Below are 20407 nucleotides of genomic sequence, written 5' to 3' on the forward strand. Positions count from 1 at the left end.
ATAAAAACCTGAACAATACATAATATAAAGCACTTGTCTCGACATCTTGATACATGATAGTAGACTTATGGTATGTAAACTACAATTGTAATGATAGCATGTAAGTATAGTAACAATGAAGAATTGGTTCGTTCTTATAGACTTCAATATGGTAAAAATTTTTGGCCTAGAAACTGTGACGTAGCATCGTAAAAAAGCTCTACGCGTTTCGTGGCTACATTACCACTCGTCAGGAGCAGATGCATGATTTTAGAGGTATCTAGAATAAAAAATGCCAAAGGAAAAATATAAGAGATAATAATAAAAAATAGGGCAAAAAAAGAAAGAAAGAGGGGGAACATAAATGTCCCAAACACTCTCACCTATCTATAACATATGGGTACGACTGGTGATGCTATTAATGGTAGAAGGCACTGCAGGAAACGCTGTCCCCGGGAGCTGAGACGGTACCACTGGAAGCACAGCTTTGAAACTAACCACCAAGATAGAAAAGGTACCAGATTCCAACTGGGGTATAGATGATTGATAGTGTGACCGGTTCACAATATGAGTGCTTACCAGAGCTTATCTGTAAAAAATTATTAAAGTAAGGTGAACTGAGACCACAGCTAATGTATTAGATAGGATGCAACCTAGTGTGTGTATGTAGGGGAAATGTCCATGGGTGTGAGAAAGAGAAAGAATAAATGAAAAAGAAAAAAATAGTTTAAAATGACCAAAAGTATGACGTGAGGATGAGGTTGTGTATAAAATAGAGTAGGTAGTGAAAAAGAGAATACCTATTTACCTTTGAGAATTTGTAATAAATTATTATGTTTTACATGGATTGGCTCGTCTGACTTAGTTATGTGCTTCATGTAAAGTCCCACCAATTATTTTTCCTTTTTTTTTTTTTTTTTTGACGCAGAAGAATGGACAAAAATGTCACTCTCTAGATGTGCAAAGCTGGTAGAGACATCCCCAAAAAGTCTAGCAGTAATTGCAGAAAAAGATGGTTCTACAAAATGTTGACTCAGAGTGGGCTGAATACAAATGCACGCCAAACTTTTCAGATATGTATTTGTAAAAAATGTTGAAAACCATTTATCATTTTCCTTCCACTTCACAATTATGTTCCACTTTGTGTTGGTCTATCACATAAAATCCCACAAAAATACATTTACATTTTTGGTTGTAATAACACGACAAAATGTGGAAAATTTCAAGGGGTATGAATACTTTTTCAAGGCACTGTATACATTTTCTTTTAATACCTTGTAAATACTTTTTTTTATATTGTAGTATATGTAACATTTCATACTTTCATACTTTCATACTTTCAATAACAAAAAGTTTCCTTAAACCCTGCAGGTTTTTTTGACGTATTGGTAAAAAGAGGAAATGTTCGTGTTTTCAGAAGTCATCACATCAGAAATCTCACTTTGGCAATTGACAAGGGAATAGCCAGTGCACTGGTATGAAGAATATGTTTTCTTTTTAAGGCGGTATAAAAGTGTTGTGATTGCAGTCTGCTCTGAAACGTATGTGTTATAAATATTCTGTACAGTCTATAGGATTCGTTTTTTTTCCTTTGGCAGAATGTTGTTCATTACAATTCCATATAACCTGACAGCAGATCATGTCATCTATGTATGATGAACCATTTCATGTAAACTTGTGCTGCAGGGATGACTTGTTACTGCTATATTAATTGGTTATGACTCCTATAGAACAATGCATAAAAATACATTCTGTTTGTACTGATTATGTTTTTGTCATATATAATGTTGCCAAACGCATTTTTCAAGGAGTCTGCACAGCTAAATAATGAACAAGTTGCTTAATAAAAAAAACATAAAAAAATAGTAGGAAGGGTTAAAACACCTGTCAGATTTTTGTTGCTATCTGTGACTGTGTTAGGACTCAGTTACAATATTCCTTGCTGCCTCTCTGAAAGTAATCCACAATTGATTGCTCGTGGTATGATTTTTTATAGCAGGTGATTAGCTTTCTTGTAAAAGTGATCTGAGAGAATATACAGCCACCTGGTCACTTTTATAAGTGGTGAAAGGGAGTCCTATCACTGCCTGCTGCCTTTATCAGGTTCACCTGTCCCACCAGGGAGCCTGGTCGCATCAGATGCACTAGGAAGAGTGGGAGGAACTTCTGTTGTTCCTCCCTCTCTGTTACGTCAGAAAGTGGAAGTGACAAGGATTTTGTTTCTTCCCGTTATGTTTGCTTACAAGCCGTTACTGGTTATTAAAGCGTTTGATCAAATTGATCTCGCTTTGATCAGATGCTTTGGAGGGCAGAGGAGAGATATGGTATTAATGAACCCCAGATCTCTCTATAAAGAGGACTTGTCATTGCCCATGTTGTTCATCCCTTGTGATAGCAATAAAGTTCAATAAAAAAAAAATACATAAAGATACAGTGTAAATAAATAAATAAATAAATAAATAATAATAAAAAATAAAAATTGCAACAACCACCATTTTATTCTCCAGGGCCTCTGCTCATTTTTTTTATAATGTTTAGGGTTCTAAGTCATTTTCTAGATTTGTACATGTATGAGAGAAAAGTCAGAATAAGCCCAGACTAGACTTTGGGTAAATAAAAAAACAGGCTTTTAACCATGATTGGACACCACAAGTAGAGAGGAGAGGTGAGAGAGTAAGTTTAGTAAGCCAAAAACTCCCAATAACCTACTAATCCCTCTATTTACTATATAATACTAAATAAAATACTATATAGAATATAGTATATGTAGTGTATAGTACAGGATAGTATAGTGTATATATAATATAGTATAACAAAACATGGGAGAGCAAGCTTATAGAATTGCCAGGCTACTTGATCATGGATGTTTACAAGCATTAACGTGGAACTTCACTCTCCCAATCTACATTGATTTTTGTTTTATTTTTTTTTAAAGAAGATTTATTTGTTTTTCATTAAACAAAACCAGCAGACAAATCAACGTATGAATGAATAGTACATTTTTGTAAATGGAAAGGTGATAAACAAAATGAAGACGTCTGGGGGGGGGGGGGGGGGGAGTGGGTAGAGGAGGAAGGGTAGGTATAGGGGGGCAGTAAAGCCAAACTGGTTTTACATAACTTGAGCTATCAATGAGCTTGCACATATCTATTAAAGAGGCATAAACACAACCAGTGTCCTGAAAAAGACAATTACTCCTGTACTGATGTAGCTAAGAAGTAAAGAGCAGTGGGTGACAGCTTCATAGCCTCCGTGGTAGCGGTTCCCTTGTGAGGGTTGCAAAGGTTTGGGCTTTGAGAAGTCAGAGATGGGTCCGTGGTGTCCAACCTAGGGGGATGTGATGGTAAACTTGAAAACCTCCTTGGTGTTTGGGAGATCGCTTAAAATTAGGAGACTCAGCAAGTCAGCATTTAAATCTTAGGAGGGAAGGAAGATGTACACTGCTTGAGAATTGCTCTCCTAGCAGCTATGTAGCATGTGGAGAGCCATGCCTTGTTGTGTTTATTTTGATTTGTGATCTCAGTAGGTCCTGGCAGGAGGCTTCTAGGGATCCAAAAAGTAGGGGGTAGATGTCCTTGTGAGGGTGTAGCCCGGTGTTTGTCGCCACAAAAAACTCTACTTGGTCCCAAAATGAGAGGCAAGACCAGAGCCTGTGGAGTAGGGATGGCTTGTGGTCATTGCATAAAGGGCAATTATGACGATCTGGGAGATCTTTGGATGTCAGGTGAGGGATGTATGCCCGGTGCAGGATTTTAGTTGATGTTCCTGTCAGAACACATTCGTGATAAATGCACACGTAGTGTTTTAGCCAGCCAGGATGTAGTCTAGTGTCTTCACGGATTGCAAGTCCTTGTTCCAAAAATGGAGGTGCTGGAATGGACCGGTTTTATGAAAAGGGAGTTCAAGAGTTTGTAAAGGTCAGCGACTTTGTGTCAGTGCCGATCCAAGAAGATATCCAAGAGGGAAATTTAAAGCGCAAGTCTCAAGCGCGATATATAATCACCACAAAGTGGGTAGCTTAAACAGTTGCATAATTTGAGGAGAGGGGAGGGGTTTGATTAAGGAAACATCAAATAGTTGTGCAAACTTGACCAAACAATTTGAGGCCCATTTGGAGAATGCTGCATGTTGCCACGCCTGTGGAAATAGAGGGTGGCCAAGAATAGGAAGGTGTCGGGAAAGAAGGGGAAACAGTCCCAGTTTCTTCCCAATCTCTTGAATGAGAAGGTTATGTTTCAGACCACACGGGACTGCCATCTGGGATTCCAGCTCGAAATGAGAGTATCTGGAAGCCTGTATTGTCCAGTCTAACCCCACTCTCAAAAGACAGGATGTTGCGTAAATTGATACCTCCTTCATGTTTGGGAAGGTAGAGTTTTTGGATAGATATTCTAGGTTTGTGACCCCTCCATAGGAAGGTGAATAAGGCTTTCTGTAGTCTCTGAAGATCTTTATGTTTTAATAGTACGGGATTGTCTGTAGAGGGTAGAGGAGTTTTGGGAAACAGACCAAGTATGTGATGTGATTTTCGTCGATTGGAAAGATCGAGTAAGCCACCCATTGGGGGAGGGGGGGGGCACTTGGAAAAGGGGTAATACTTTGCTTTTAGAGAAATTGATACTCAAACCTGAGCAGGCCCAGAAAAGAGTAAAGAGTAAGGGTTTGATGTAAAGATAAAGATGTTGTCCCCAAACAGGGTAGTACGTAGTTCCTGAGGGCCTACCTTAACCCCATCTAGTTTGGAGTGGAAGAGTAGATAACGGGAGAGGGGTTCGAGTTCCAGATTGAACAGCAGGGGCGAGAGGGGACACCCTCGTCGAGTACCTTTGTGGAGACATATATATTGTTGGAAATGAGACCCGCTGCAATTACATTAGTGGATGGGGCAGAATACATGGCGTGAATGAGATGCAGGAATGGGCCTATGAAACCAAATCTCGACAGAACCAAGCCTAACCAATGAATGCTGACATTGTCAAATGCCTTTTCGGCTTTGAGTGTGATTATGGTGGTCTCGCTGGAGGGGTTGGCCCTAGTCATTTCCAAAACTGTAAGGACTTTCCTAATATTCGACATGGCAGACCTCCCCTGGGTTAAACCCGCCTGTGATGGATGAATGAGGGAAGGCATGATGGGTGCTAATCTGTCTTTAACAGTTTTCCAGGTCGTCCAATTTGTCTAGAATGAACTGCTGTGCTTGTTTTGACTGTTTTTCAGATGTAAATCAGTTTTGCACTTCATCCTCCAAGTCTGATACCCTGTGCTCCAATTCAGAAAGCCTTTTTGGCGTGGTCTCCTAGCTCTTTTCTGAGCTGTCTGATTCCTGCAGCCATTATGGTGGGGGATAGGAGGGCTGCTACTGCTTGTGCCAGCCCTGCATACTGCTACTCTGGGGGGAGAGGCACTGTGGTTATGGGGTGTACTGTGTCCGTTGTGAGAGGAAGCACTACAGTGTCTGCCATATTGGATGAGTGTGCGTGCCTGCCAGGGAGAGCTCCGGACAGGTGGCTGTGGTTGCAATGGTTGCAACAAATCTGTCCATCCCTGCTATTCCCGGAGAAGATGTGAGGGTGACAGAGGGTCATTTACCATCCGCGGGCTGTGTAAAGCTGGATTTTTATGCTGCTGGGCCCGGAGCTGCTGTTCCTAACTCCATCATATGTAGCGCCGGAAACCGGAAGTGCTAACATTAATTATTTTTAATCCTTATAATGCCAGCATTAATAAATAGATAGGAAAGTATATCATATTTATTTGTTTGAAACTTTTTTTTTTTTACATTTTTTATATTTTTTACATTTCTTCACTTACTTCCTGGTTTCTTACCTTGGCAAATGATGGTATATATCCCAGGAGTCTTCAGGAGGGGAGGAGAGGAAGAGGGATTTTCTTTGCTAAGAAAACTCTCCTGCATGAATGCTTGAGATAAGGGAAGATGGATTCCAGGAAGTAAATGCTACATTAATCATTTGCCCTTAATCAAGATGGCCATGGCCATAAATGCCTGGGGTTGTTTTGTAAAATAATTTTTCAACAAAATAATGTTTAGAGACATGGATTGATATGCGTAGTTTGCTTAGAATATTAAAAATGAATTATATAGTGCGGTTTGTGGTGCTCAGATGCAGTAAAGATCCACTTTAAATATGCCTAGCGTAAAAATCACCGTGTTTTCCTGCTCCCAGGGAGCAGTAGGTAGGACATACAGCTGACCACAGAAGTGAATGACTATACTCTCCTGTACTTGTGTAAATGCTGTGCATGTGCATACAATGAGGTTGCTTTACTAAAACTGGAGAGTGCAAAATATGGTGTAGCTGTGCATGGTAGCCAATCAGCTTCAACTTCAGCTTGTTCAATTAAACTTTGACAAAAAAACCTGGAAGCTGATTGGTTTCTATGCAGAGCTGCACCAAATTTTGCACTCTTCAGTTTTAGTAAATCAACCCCAATGTTTGTTACATTTCTGAACGAAAGAGCATGTAGCTATTCACTTCTATGGCTGGCTATATTCCCCACAAACAGGTTCCCTGGAGTTTTTTACACTAGGCATATTTTATACTTGCAAATATCTATGTGCCTGTGGACTCAAAGATATTCAAAATACTTTCCGATAAATACTTTAATAATATCTTAAAATATGCATGCACTGAAAAAATGCTTTGTACATTACCTAAATTGGAGCGTTAACATTGTCTTATGCTGTGTTTTTATACAGGAAAACAACGGTGTTCTATGTGAGCTGCTGGTTCATATTCAGTTAAACAGATGTGTAACTTTGGAATCTACTAGAATGCCAGGAATGACCATTTCCTTTAACAGTGATGGTGAACCTGCAGATGACAACACTACAGGCTATGCTGACATTTGCAAAGAATTTGCGGTGCACGTCAAGGTGAAAATTGTTTGTATAACTTGGATGTTCGTTTCTTTTTTTAGAATACCTTGCACTTAGTTCACATATCTCATACCTCATTAAACTTAATTCCTCACTTAAAAAATAGTTTTTGGGCAGAACAACAATAGATGCAATTACTAAATAATGATAATGATTTATCTACATATGTTGGTTTATTGCTAAAAAAAAATACATATACATTTAATTTACTGCAGAGGAACCTTTGGAAATGTGTACTTAAAGTGGATGTAAATCCTCTCCTATACCCATTGAAGTGAACAGCCTCAGATGATACACAGAGATTAAACAAATCTCCCTACATAAGTTTTACATGTATATCTGCTGTCTTCAGCTTGCTATGTTCTTTAGAATTCTAACATCGTGTTAGAATTTTTACTTCCTCATTCAGCAGTAGGAGTGGATTCTTGGCATACACTGTGTGACAGCTGATTGGAGGAAAGGGCACACCCCCCCACTCCACATAGGCAGAGGAAGGAAGGAATGTGCAGAGCTGTACTGTGAATAGACCATCTGTCTGCTAATCTATTTATAGCACCTACCCCGACACTAGAAGATACTATGCTCCTTGCTAGAAGATACTAAATGGGATAATAGATAAAGAAGCCTTCGCGCTACTATAAATAATGTGTTCAAAAATGTTAATATATATACATATATACTCTTCACGAGTATAAGGTGGAGAAATAATGTGCAGTAAAGGTGCAGTGAAAGTGCAATAAACTCTACCTGCAGCAAAATTTAATAGTGTTCACATCACACACAATAGATTTACTAAATGGGATAAAATCAATTTAACCGGAAACTGCGTAAAGGGTTCTTTACTTTAAGAGCGGTAAGAATGTGGAATTCTCTTCCACAAGCAATGGTTTCAGCAGGAAGCATAGATAATTTCAAAAAAACTTAGCACCTAAACGACTAAAACATACAGGGATATACAATGTAATATTGACATAAATGCGCACACACACAGGTTGGTGTAACTATATGAAACTATGACACAAATTTCAGGCTGGTTTTATCTCAAGTGTCAGAAGAACTTGTCAGGAGTTATCATGCTGATAACAGAGGAACAAAACAGCAGAAAGACACAGGACTTAGTGCTTTGGAGAGAGATAAGTAAACACTACAGATATATGTGCCTAGGTCAAATTTCATGAATCGGGTTTACATTCACTTTAACCACTTGCCGACCGCCGCACGACTATATACGTCGACAGAGCGGCACGGGCAGGCAAAAGGACGTATATGTACGTCCTTGCCTGCCCGCGGGTGGGGGGTCCGATCGGACCCCCCCCCGGTGCCTGCGGCGGTCGGCAAATCTCCCCCGGCGATCGGAGGTGAGGGGGAGGCCATCCATTCGTGGCCCCCCCCTCGCGATCGCTCTCAGCCAATGGGATCATTTCCCTGCCTCTGTATTGTACACAGAGGCAGAGGAAATGATGTCATCTCTCCTCGGCTCGGTATTTTCCGTTCCGGGCCGAGGAGAGAAGACTGCAATGTAAGTGCACCAACACTACACACACAGTAGAACATGCCAGGCACACTAAACACCCCGATCCCCCCCCCGATCGCCCCCCGATCCCCCCCCAATCACCCCCCCCCCCCCTGTCACAAACTGACACCAGCAGTTTTTTTTTTTTTTTTTTTTTTTCTGATTACTGTATTGGTGTCAGTTTGTGACAGTTACAGTGTCAGGGCAGTGAGTGTTAGGCCCCCTGTAGGTCTAGGGTACCCCCCTAACCCCCCCTAATAAAGTTTTAACCCCTTGATCACCCCCTGTCACCAGTGTCGCTAAGCGATCATTTTTCTGATCGCTGTATTAGTGTCGCTGGTGATGCTACTTAGGGACGTAAATATTTAGGTTCGCCGTCAGAGTTTTATAGCGACAGGGACCCCCATATACTATCTAATAAATGTTTTAACCCCTTGATTGCCCCCTAGTTAACCCTTTCACCACTGATCACTGTATAACCGTTACGGGTGACGCTGGTTAGTTTGTTTATTTTTTATAGTGTCAGGGAACCCGCCGTTTATTACCGAATAAAGATTTAGCCCCCTGATCGCCCGGCGGTGATATGCGTCGCCCCAGGCAGGGTCAGATTAGCGCCAGTACCGCTAACACCCACGCACGCAGCATACGCCTCCCTTAGTGGTATAGTATCTGATCGCATCAATATCTGATCTGATCAGATCTATACTGGCGTCCCCAGCAGTTTAGGGTTCCCAAAAACACAGTGTTAGCGGGATCAGCCCAGATACCTGCTAGCACCTGCGTTTTGCCCCTCCGCCCAGCTCGGCCCAGCCCACCCAAGTGCAGTATCGATCGATCACTGTCACTTACAAAACACTAAACGCATAACTGCAGCGTTCGCTGAGTCAGGCCTGATCCCTGCGATCGCTAACAGTTTTTTTGGTAGCATTTTGGTGAAATGGCAAGCACCAGCCCCAGGCAGCGTCAGGTTAGTGCCAGTACCGCTAACACCCACGCACCGTACACCTCCCTTAGTGGTATAGTATCTGAACGCATCAATATCTGATCCGATCAGATCTATACTAGCGTCCCCAGCAGTTTAGGGTTCCCACAAACGCAGTGTTAGCGGGATCAGCCCAGATACCTGCTAGCAACTGCGTTTTACCCCTCCGCCCGGCCCAGCCCAGCCCACCCAAGTGCAGTATCGATCGATCACTGTCACTTACAAAACACTAAACGCATAACTGCAGCGTTCGCAGAGTCAGGCCTGATCCCTGCGATCGCTAACAGTTTTTTTTGTAGCGTTTTGGTGAACTGGCAAGCACCAGCCCCAGGCAGCGTCAGGTTAGTGCCAGTAGCGCTAACACCCACGCACGCACTGTACACCTCCCTTAGTGGTATAGTATCTGAACTGATCAATATCTGATCCGATCAGATCTATACTAGCGTCCCCAGCAGTTTAGGGTTCCCAAAAACGCAGTGTTAGCGGGATCAGCCCAGATACCTGCTAGCACCTGCGTTTTGCCCCTCCGCCCGGCCCAGCCCAGCCCACCCAAGTGCAGTATCGATCGATCACTGTCACTTACAAAACACTAAATGCATAACTGCAGCGTTCGCAGAGTCAGGCCTGATCCCTGCGATCGTTAACAGTTTTTTTGGTAGCGTTTTGGTGAACTGGCAAGCGCCAGCGGCCTAGTACACCCCGGTCATAGTCAAACCAGCACTGCAGTAACACTTGGTGACGTGGCGAGTCCCATAAGTGCAGTTCAAGCTGGTGAGGTGGCAAGCACAAGTAGTGTCCGGCTGCCACCAAAAAGACAAACACAGGCCCGTCGTGCCCATAATGCCCTTCCTGCTGCATTCGCCAATCCTAATTGGGAACCTACCGCTTCTGCAGCGCCCGTACTTCCCCCATTCACATCCCCAACCAAATGCAGTCGGCTGCATGAGAGGCATTTTTATGTCCTCCCGAGTACCCCTACCCAGCGAACCCCCCCAAAAAAGATGTTGTGTCTGCAGCAAGCGCGGATATAGACGTGACACCCGCTATTATTGTCCCTCCTGTCCTGACAATCCTGGTCTTTGCATTGGTGAATGTTTTGAACGCTACCATTCACTAGCTGAGTATTAGCGTAGGGTACAGCATTGCACAGACTAGGACACACTTTCACAGGGTCTCCCAAGATGCCATCGCATTTTGAGAGACCCGAACCTGGAACCGGTTACAGTTATAAAAGTTACAGTTACAAAAAAAGTGAAAAAAAAAAAAAAAAAACACAAACAAAAATATAAAATAAAAAATAATAGTTGTCGTTTTATTGTTCTCTCTCTATTCTCTCTCTCTCTATTCTCTCTATTGTTCTGCTCTTTTTTACTGTATTCTATTCTGCAATGTTTTATTGTTATTATGTTTTATCATGTTTGCTTTTCAGGTCTGCAATTTTTTATACTTTACCGTTTACTGTGCTTTATTGTTAACCATATTTTTGTCTGAGTACAGCATTCACGACTTTGAGTGGTTATACCAGAATGATGCTTGCAGGTTTAGGTATCATCTTGGTATCATTCTTTTCAGCCAGCGGTCGGCTTTCATGTAGAAGCAATCCTAGCGGCTAATTAGCCTCTAGACTGCTTTTACAAGCAGTGGGAGAGAATGCCCCCCCCCCCCCCACCGTCTTCCGTGTTTTTCTCTGGCTCTCCTGTCTCAACAGGGAACCTGAGAATGCAGCCGGTGATTCAGCCAGCTGACCATAGACCTGATCAGAGACCAGAGTGGCTCCAAACATCTCTATGGCCTAAGAAACCGGAAGCTACGAGCATTTTATGACTTAGATTTCGCCGGATGTAAATAGCGCCATTGGGAAATTGGGGAAGCATTTTATCACACCGATCTTGGTGTGGTCAGATGCTTTGAGGGCAGAGGAGAAATCTAGGGTCTAATAGACCCCAATTTTTTCAAAAAAGAGTACCTGTCACTACCTATTGCTATCATAGGGGATATTTACATTCCCTGAGATAACAATAAAAATGATTAAAAAAAAAAAAAAATGAAAGGAACAGTTTTAAAATAAGATAAAAAAGCAAAAAAATAATAAAGAAAAAAAAAAAAAAAAAAAAAAAGCACCCCTGTCCCCCCTGCTCTCGCGCTAAGGCGAACGCAAGCGTCGGTCTGGCGTCAAATGTAAACAGCAATTGCACCATGCATGTGAGGTATCACCGCGACGGTCAGATCGAGGGCAGTAATTTTAGCAGTAGACCTCCTCTGTAAATCTAAAGTGGTAACCTGTAAAGGCTTTTAAAGGCTTTTAAAAATGTATTTATTTTGTTGTCACTGCACGTTTGTGCACAGTTGTAAAGCATGTCATGTTTGGTATCCATGTACTCGGCCTAAGATCATCTTTTTTATTTCATCAAACATTTGGGCAATATAGTGTGTTTTAGTGCATTAAAATGTAAAAAAGTGTGTTTTTTCCCCAAAAAATGCGTTTGAAAAATCGCTGCGCAAATACTGTGTGAAAAAAAAAAATTAAACACCCACCATTTTAATCTGTAGGGCATTTGCTTTAAAAAAATATATAATGTGTGGGGGTTCAAAGTAATTTTCTTGCAAAAAAAAATAATTTTTTCATGTAATCAAAAAGTGTCAGAAAGGGCTTTGTCTTCAAGTGGTTAGAAGAGTGGGTGATGTGTGACATAAGCTTCTAAATGTTGTGCATAAAATGCCAGGACAGTTCAAACCCCCCCAAATGACCCCATTTTGGAAAGTAGACACCCCAAGCTATTTGCTGAGAGGCATGTCGAGTCCATGGAATATTTTATATTGTGACACAAGTTGCGGGAAAGAGACAAATTATTATTATTTTTTTTTTTTTTTGCACAAAGTTGTCACTAAATGATATATTGCTCAAACATGCCATGGGAATATGTGAAATTACACCCCAAAATACATTCTGTTGCTTCTCCTGAGTACGGGGATACCACATGTGTGAGACTTTTTGGGAGCCTAGCCACGTATGGGACCCCGAAAACCAAGCACCGCCTTCAGGCTTTCTAAGGGCGTAAATTTTTGATTTCACTCTTCACTGCCTATCACAGTCTCGGAGGCCATGGAATGCCCAGGTGGCACAAACCCCCCCCCAAATGACCCCATTTTGGAAAGTAGACACCCCAAGCTATTTGCTGAGAGGTATAGTGAGTATTTTGCAGACCTCACTTTTTGTCACAAAGTTTTGAAAATTAAAAAAAGAAAAAAAAAATTTTTTTTTTTGTCTTTCTTCATTTTCAAAAACAAATGAGAGCTGCAAAATACTCACCATGCCTCTCAGCAAATAGCTTGGGGTGTCTACTTTCCAAAATGGGGTCATTTGGGGGGGTTTTGTGCCACCTGGGCATTCCATGGCCTCCGAAACTGTGATAGGCAGTGAAGAGTGAAATCAAAAATGTACACCCTTAGAAATCCTGAAGGCGGTGATTGGTTTTCGGGGTCCCGTACGCGGCTAGGCTCCCAAAAAGTCCCACACATGTGGTATCCCCATACTCAGGAGAAGCAGCTAAATGTATTTTGGGGTCCAATTCCACATATGCCCATGACCTGTGTGAGCAATATATCATTTAGTGACAACTTTGTGCAAAAAAAAAAAAAAAAATAAAATAAATTGTCACTTTCCCGCAACTTGTGTCAAAATATAAAATATTCCATGGACTCAACATGCCTCTCAGCAAATAGCTTGGGGTGTCTACTTTCCAAAATGGGGTCATTTGGGGGGGGTTTGTGCCATCTGGGCATTTTATGGCCTTCAAAACTGTGATAGGTAGTGAGGAGTAAAATCAAAAATGTACGCCCTTAGAAATCCTGAAGGCAGTGATTGGTTTTCGGGGCCCCGTATGCGGCTAGGCTCCCAAAAAGTCCCACACATGTGGTATCCCCATACTCAGGAGAAGCAGCTAAATGTATTTTGGGGTGCAATTCCACATAGGCCCATGGCCTGTGTGAGCAATATATCATTTAGTGACAACTTTTTGTAATTTTGTTTTTTTTTTTTTTTTTTTTTCATTATTCAATCACTTGGGACAAAAAAAATGAATATTCAATGGGCTCAACATGCCTCTCAGCAATTTCCTTGGGGTGTCTACTTTCCAAAATGGGGTCATTTGTGGGGGTTTTGTACTGCCCTGTCATTTTAGCACCTCAAGAAATGACATAGGCAGTCATAAATTAAAGACTGTGTAAATTCCAGAAAATGTACCCTAGTTTGTAGGCGCTATAACTTTTGCGCAAACCAATAAATATACACTTATTGACATTTTTTTTACCAAAGACATGTGGCCAAATACATTTTGGCCTAAATGTATGACTAAAATTGAGTTTATTGGATTTTTTTTAGAACAAAAAGTAGAAAATATCATTTTTTTTCAAAATTTTCGGTCTTTTTCCGTGTATAGCGCAAAAAATAAAAACGGCAGAGGTGATCAAATACCATCAAAAGAAAGCTCTATTTGTGGGAAGAAAAGGACGCAAATTTCGTTTGGTTACAGCATTGCATGACCGCGCAATTAGCAGTTAAAGCGACGCAGTGCCAAATTGTAAAAAGTGCTCTGGTCAGGAAGGGGGTAAATCCTTCCGGGGCTGAAGTGGTTAATTATGTACGCTTTCTCATTGAGTAAAACCCTCAACAGATCTCTCAGTATCCTTTAGCCAATGTTTTGCGTAATAGCGGTATTATTGAGTATAATGTTCTTTAAAGTTCTGTCATTCTTAATTTTAGGCATTAATGCTGATACTGAGTAGGACTTTAAAAGATAGTACTTTGGAATTAATATACAAAAAAGTCCAAACATACAAAAATATTTAATTTATTGATACAAAAGATATATCACATATAATATATAATAAAACAATTACTTAAAGTGATATTAAAGGTTGTTGTTTTTTGTTTTTTAAATAACAAACGTGTCATACTTACCTGCTCTGTGCAATGGTTTGACACAGAGCATCCCGATCCTCGTCTTCTCGGGTCCCCCACCGATCCTCCCCCTTGACCAGTGCCCCCAATAGCAAGCCGCTTGCTATGGGGGCACTGGTGCATGTTCGCTCACGGGCCCAGCTCTATCTGTCCATAAGACAGATAGAGCTGTGGCTTGGCCCCAACCCCTGCTCTCTCCTCATTGGCTCTCTGGTTGTGATTGACAGCAGTGGGAGCCAATGGCTCCACTGCTGTGTCTCAGACAATGAAGTCTGGGACAGCCGAGGCTCCCATGCACATTGGATTGAGAGGGGGGTCAGGTAAGTATTGGGGGGGCTGTGGGGGGAGCAGCACACAGAAGGTTTTTTACCTTCATGCATAGAATTCATGAAGGTATTACCATTTAGCCTTTAGAACCACTTTAATACATATAGTTAGATGCTAGTTAGATGGATGTCACAGCTCATCCATTTATTACCACCAATACCCTATATTATAAGTACAATATAAGTAATTATAGCACTATTTTCCCACTGTAAATTTGTTAATACATTTTGCATGTTCTTCAGGATCAGGTTAAAATAGTCAGTATGTGTTATTATCTTTCATCCTGAGTGTGGTAGTAACCTATTAACCACTTCAGCTTCGTTAGGTTTGCCCCCCTTCCTGACCAGACCATTTTTTACAGTATGGTACTATGTCGCTTTAACTGACAATTGCGCGGTCACGCAACACTGTACCCAAATATAATGTATGTCTTTTTTTCTCCATAAATGGAGCTTTCTTTTGGTGGTATTTGATCACCTCTGCGTGTTTTATTTTTTGCGCTAGAAAGAACGACCGATAATTTTGAAAAAAAACCCAATATTTTTTACTTTCTGCTCTAAAACATATCCAATAAAAAATGTAAAAAATCTAATTTCTTCATAAATTTAGGAATCAATAAACCAATCAATAATTGCGCTATTCCAGGGATGTGCAAGTGATAGCTGCCAGCATGTAACAATGTGGTAAGCAGTGTACAAATGAATATAAATGGGACACATGCAGCGCTGAAATGTGCAATAACGTTTTCAACATGTGACTGTGAAAAAGTGCTAGAAACATAACCTATATCTATTGGGTTATGTATATCAATGGTGAACCTCTAACATATAGGTGAATAAAAAAGTCCATAAATGAATTGAATAGTGTATCAGTTCGTAAATGCAAGGGGGTTCATAGATAAAAGTGGTGTCAAAGCTCCACATAGGGTGAAGGTTGGAACCAATTCTGTATAAGGAGACACTTTGCGTGTAGATCTTCTAGGTTTCAAATGGAGACAGCAAGCGGTAGCAATGAATATCCTTACCGGAAAAGATGGACACAGTCACCGTACGGTGGAGTGTCTTACAGGCTTGAGGGATCCAAAATAAAATAAATATATGTGCATGCGCTAAAGGCTATAAATACGTGAACAAAGAATATAATAAATCTATACAATATTGAAAATTACAAACAGTGTCAAACGCCTGTGAAGAAAGTGACTAAAATCCACAATTGAATATATGAATAAATGGTAACAAGCAACATGCAAAAAAAAAAAAAAAAGTGAGAAAGAAAAGAAAAAAATCCTTTAAATAATTAACAAAAATATATAAGTGCTACTTGATAAATAAAGTGTCCGAAACCAATTCATACAAATGAATATATCTCAGTCCAAACCATTCACAAGAGTATATAAATCAAAGTGCACAATAGTGTCCAAACAAATAGCAGGCATTCCTCATGCTTGTATTTATGAAAAAGTGCTAAATATTCCTCATGCTCTTCTTAAGAGATGTGCACGTTATGGCAAGCTGCAGTGCTCTCCAGTGACCCCCAATGGATAATGCGCTCACCTTAGAGCGTGTGACACAGTGGCTAAACAGTGTCAAAACACGCATTAGAGCCACTCCAGGGCTCATACAGGGTCTGCTGGTGATGATCTGTACCACGCTCAAATGGTGACATATATAAAAGAAAGGAGACTCATAGCATAATACCACCAGGAATTTATTTGAAAAGCCATAAAAACAATCCCTCCAGGAGGGTACTCACAATGCTTGGGTGCGTCAGTGCACCATCCTATCCAAAGTATGCAATACAGATGAATCCTGTGGTGTGCGGTGCGGTGTACAATCCTCTGCCTGTCTGTGTGTAGAAAGCTCCATCCTGCCCCTCCCCTACGCGTCTTCGGCACAGGGTATACGTGCCTTCATCTGGGGGATCTAATAGGACGGGCGCTCCATGTGTAATTTATACTGTCACAGCGGCCATTTTGCCTGGGACCGCTGACATCCTAGTGTTCGGCTCCAACAGCGGCCATTTTGCCTGGGATCGCTGACATCCTAGTGTTAGGCTCCAGCTATGTAAAAACAACAGCAAATGACGCTGTATGCCGGCCTTGATATTTAGGAAAAAGCAGGAAATGAAAAGCTATAGTAAGCGGTGTTAACCCTATCTACATAAGAATAATCCTAATCCAGGACAGAGCCACACATCAGAGTAGACACCACATCGCACACCACAAATAATGGTAATTGCACTAGCGATTAATATATGGAACATCAAAAACTACAAATGTACTAATCTAATGGCATAATATATAACAATAAAAAATATATATAAAAAATTTTGTTTAAAATCGTACTGAGAATTAAGTATGTTTCTCGCATCAGTAATACAGCACAATCATCATTGTGGGATCCTATAAAACCCTTAAAGGGACCTGTAACCTTTATTGCTCTGTAATAGGAAACTCACAGATATGTGTTTAAATAAAAATATTAAAATAAATTTAAATAAAAATATTAAAATAAATATATAAAAAAAAAAATATTTAAAATAAATATAGAAAAATTGATACAAAAAAAAAAAAAAATGTTTATATATAAAAATTCAATAATACTATAACCTAAAAAATACACATCTGGAATACAGTAGATACGATAAAATTACAAATATAAATATAAACGAAAGTATTCCTGAAAATGCGTATTGATCTTGGAATATCACAAATGAATATAAATGGGACACATGCAGCGCTGAAATGTGCAATAACGTTTTCAACATGTGACTGTGAAAAAGTGCTAGAAACATAACCTATATCTATTGGGTTATGTATATCAATGGTGAACCTCTAACATATAGGTGAATAAAAAAGTCCATAAATGAATTGAATAGTGTATCAGTTCGTAAATGCAAGGGGGTTCATAGATAAAAGTGGTGTCAAAGCTCCACATAGGGTGAAGGTTGGAACCAATTCTGTATAAGGAGACACTTTGCGTGTAGATCTTCTAGGTTTCAAATGGAGACAGCAAGCGGTAGCAATGAATATCCTTACCGGAAAAGATGGACACAGTCACCGTACGGTGGAGTGTCTTACAGGCTTGAGGGATCCAACCATCCCAAGGATATCTGGCTTAAGAGATCCCGATGTGGAGTCACATCCAAGACGACCATCACCGTTCGGTAATATAGGGGTTCCCAATCAATCCGGACGTCTTACTCAGATGGAAGGTGTAAGCCAAGAGAACTGGTTAAAGCTCAACAAAGTCCCATTCATGAAAGGAGACAAGAATAAAAAATTCTCCACATAGGGCATGAATCCTTTAGGAAAAGCTTTTATTAGAAAGCTAAAAAAGTGCTGGGCAATGCACTATAATATATAAAACGTGATCATAAAAAAATCCAACAAAATAGAATAAAATCGCGTGATAGCAGGGCATCTGTAGGCATTAGCAAACCGACATGTTTCGGACCATTGTCCTTCTACTGGGGCATGAATTTAGGCCAGCATGTCTTCTGCTGCATGTTTTGATAAAAAAAATCCCAATAAGTGTATATTGATTGCTTTGCGCAAAAGTTATGGTGTCTACAAACTATGGGATTTTTTTCTTGTTTACTAGTAATGGCGGCAATCAGCGACTTATAGCGGGATTGCAATATTGCTGCGGACAAATCAGACACCTAACTGACACTATTTTGGGGACCAGTGACACTACTACAGGGATCAGTGCTAAAATCATACAAAAATATGTGGGGGAGGTGCTTTTACTACTAGAAGATATAGACCGGTGTTCCTGCTTCACAGAAACACAGGATCTATGTCTTCTGTGCTCACAGAATGACAGTCGGCCTTGTTTACATAGACAGACCGTCATTCTGTCAGGGTAACGAACGATTGGCATGTCCCGGCAGAAATTGGGTCAGCGGGACCTGATAATCAGCTCCCGCTGTGTAAAATCACAGCGGGAGCGAGCCAATGGGAGGCACGCGCGTGCACCCAAACCCGGAAGTGCAGAATCACGTATATGCCGGCAGCAATAAATCTGCTATGGGGTGTTTGTGAACTGGTTAATGTATTCTAAAATAATAATAATGAGCATAATCAGAAATGACGTATTACTTCTTACATAGAAAAAAAAAGAAAAAAAAGTGCACAGAACTGAACAAGAGAATGAACTATTAAGTCAAAAAGAAAATATGCATTTACAGTCAATATGTTCTAAAAATAAAACTACCTATATGTATAGCTTATCGATAGCCCAAGACCACTATATATTTTCCCCATACAGTGCATCTATAGGTATTATATACTTACAAGAAAACACCTTACTTATACCGACTCTACAAAGTTTTCCCATTGGAATAAAAACACTTTTTGGCTCACATTTCAAACTTTGCCTTATAAGAAGGAAAAAGACTGTGTGAGAACTTCCTATAGAAAAGAACAAATGGCCAGCATCAAAATGGAGGATATGTCGAAACCTCCACCCAATGGACCCCACAGAAAAGCTCCAACCAAACACAGCTACAAGCACTACTTACCAGAGCCTGGGGAGTTCTGGCATAAGATGTTAAATGGAGATTATCAGTCAGTGTCATCGTCAGTAGTGTCTCAGGAGCACGAGACGTCACATGCCTGACACTGAGAATTGAAACCCCCCAAAACAAAAGTCCTCCTAGCTGGTACAATAGATAAAGCCCCAGAATTGTAAAAATGTCCAGAAACAGTATGCATGCTTGAAAACTGATGATGTACGGGATATCATGGTACACATGTAGTCTCAGAAATCAGCCTTTCTATCCAGCCCAAAGTCATACATGTAATGTTATCCCTTTCAAGGTCAGAACAGATTACATTTAGACAGTTACCATAAATGGAAACTATTTTTGCCGAACCCACATGGAAGCCATTCACATACACCTGCCAAACCTTATACCTTTCACAACCTCACTAGCAGAGGCAAGGTCTTTTGGTGCCCTCTGGTGGTTTACTATACATATGGTTTCTTTCCAGGTCCCTTTATCTCTCCTATGGTCACCTTCTTACCACTCTTATGATGTCTCTGCTGGCAGGCATTAATACCCCAATTTAGGAGTAAAGGGTTCCCCTTCCCTGAATGAGATTATTCTGTTTTAGTGATTAGTTCTTCACACTACAAAAACTCCAGAAGAAGCCGTGTATCTGGCAAAACACGTGAGTGCTAACATCATTGTAGCATGGCAAATGTTATTCCAATCATGCCACTGACGAATGAGACCATGGTTATTGGTTTTCTTATGAATATTATTGCAGTTGCAATAAATTAATTGATGGTTTTAATGAACATTTGTTCATATTATTGTTATTTAAGCGCATCAAAAGTCCCCTACTACTTGTATCTTTTTTTGCATAAATGGAAACTAGGCGCTGACAGTCTCATGTGCCCATCATCTATAGCCTGACTGTAATGGATCCCAACCACAGAGAAACTTTGTTTTTTGCTCTTCACCAGTCCTTAAGTAATCCAAAGTGCCGGTTCTGTGTCTTCTCTGTGTTTCTTCAGTCCTTAGACTTTGTGCAAGCGGGGGGCAGCTGGATAAAGCTAGAACAGACATGCCAGGGACAGGTAACATTCAACCTATCATTGGAACATTCGACAGTAACAGGCAAGTAGCAAGACTGCCAACTCCTCACACCCAAGAGGTTCCCCTGGACATTTTAGTCCAATAGTTCAAACTTCCCAGATAAATCAGAAAAATGGAATTCAAGCAGAAGGGACAAGATAG

General features: G+C 40.6%; 1 protein-coding gene across 4 annotated transcripts in view; it reads left to right on the forward strand.

Moving 5' to 3' along the window:
- The window catches only part of RP1 (RP1 axonemal microtubule associated), a 580110-nt gene that overhangs the window by 167500 nt on the left and 392203 nt on the right, over positions 1-20407 (forward strand). For all 4 annotated transcript variants that reach the window (XM_073631609.1, XM_073631611.1, XM_073631610.1 and 1 more), the window contains exons 13-14: positions 1351-1454; positions 6698-6874. In XM_073631609.1, the coding sequence (XP_073487710.1) occupies positions 1351-1454; positions 6698-6874 (281 nt within the window). The remainder of the gene's footprint in view (positions 1-1350; positions 1455-6697; positions 6875-20407) is intronic.

The sequence above is a fragment of the Aquarana catesbeiana genome, linkage group LG05 (genome assembly GCF_042186555.1).
Source record: "Aquarana catesbeiana isolate 2022-GZ linkage group LG05, ASM4218655v1, whole genome shotgun sequence".
NCBI lineage: Eukaryota > Metazoa > Chordata > Amphibia > Anura > Ranidae > Aquarana > Aquarana catesbeiana.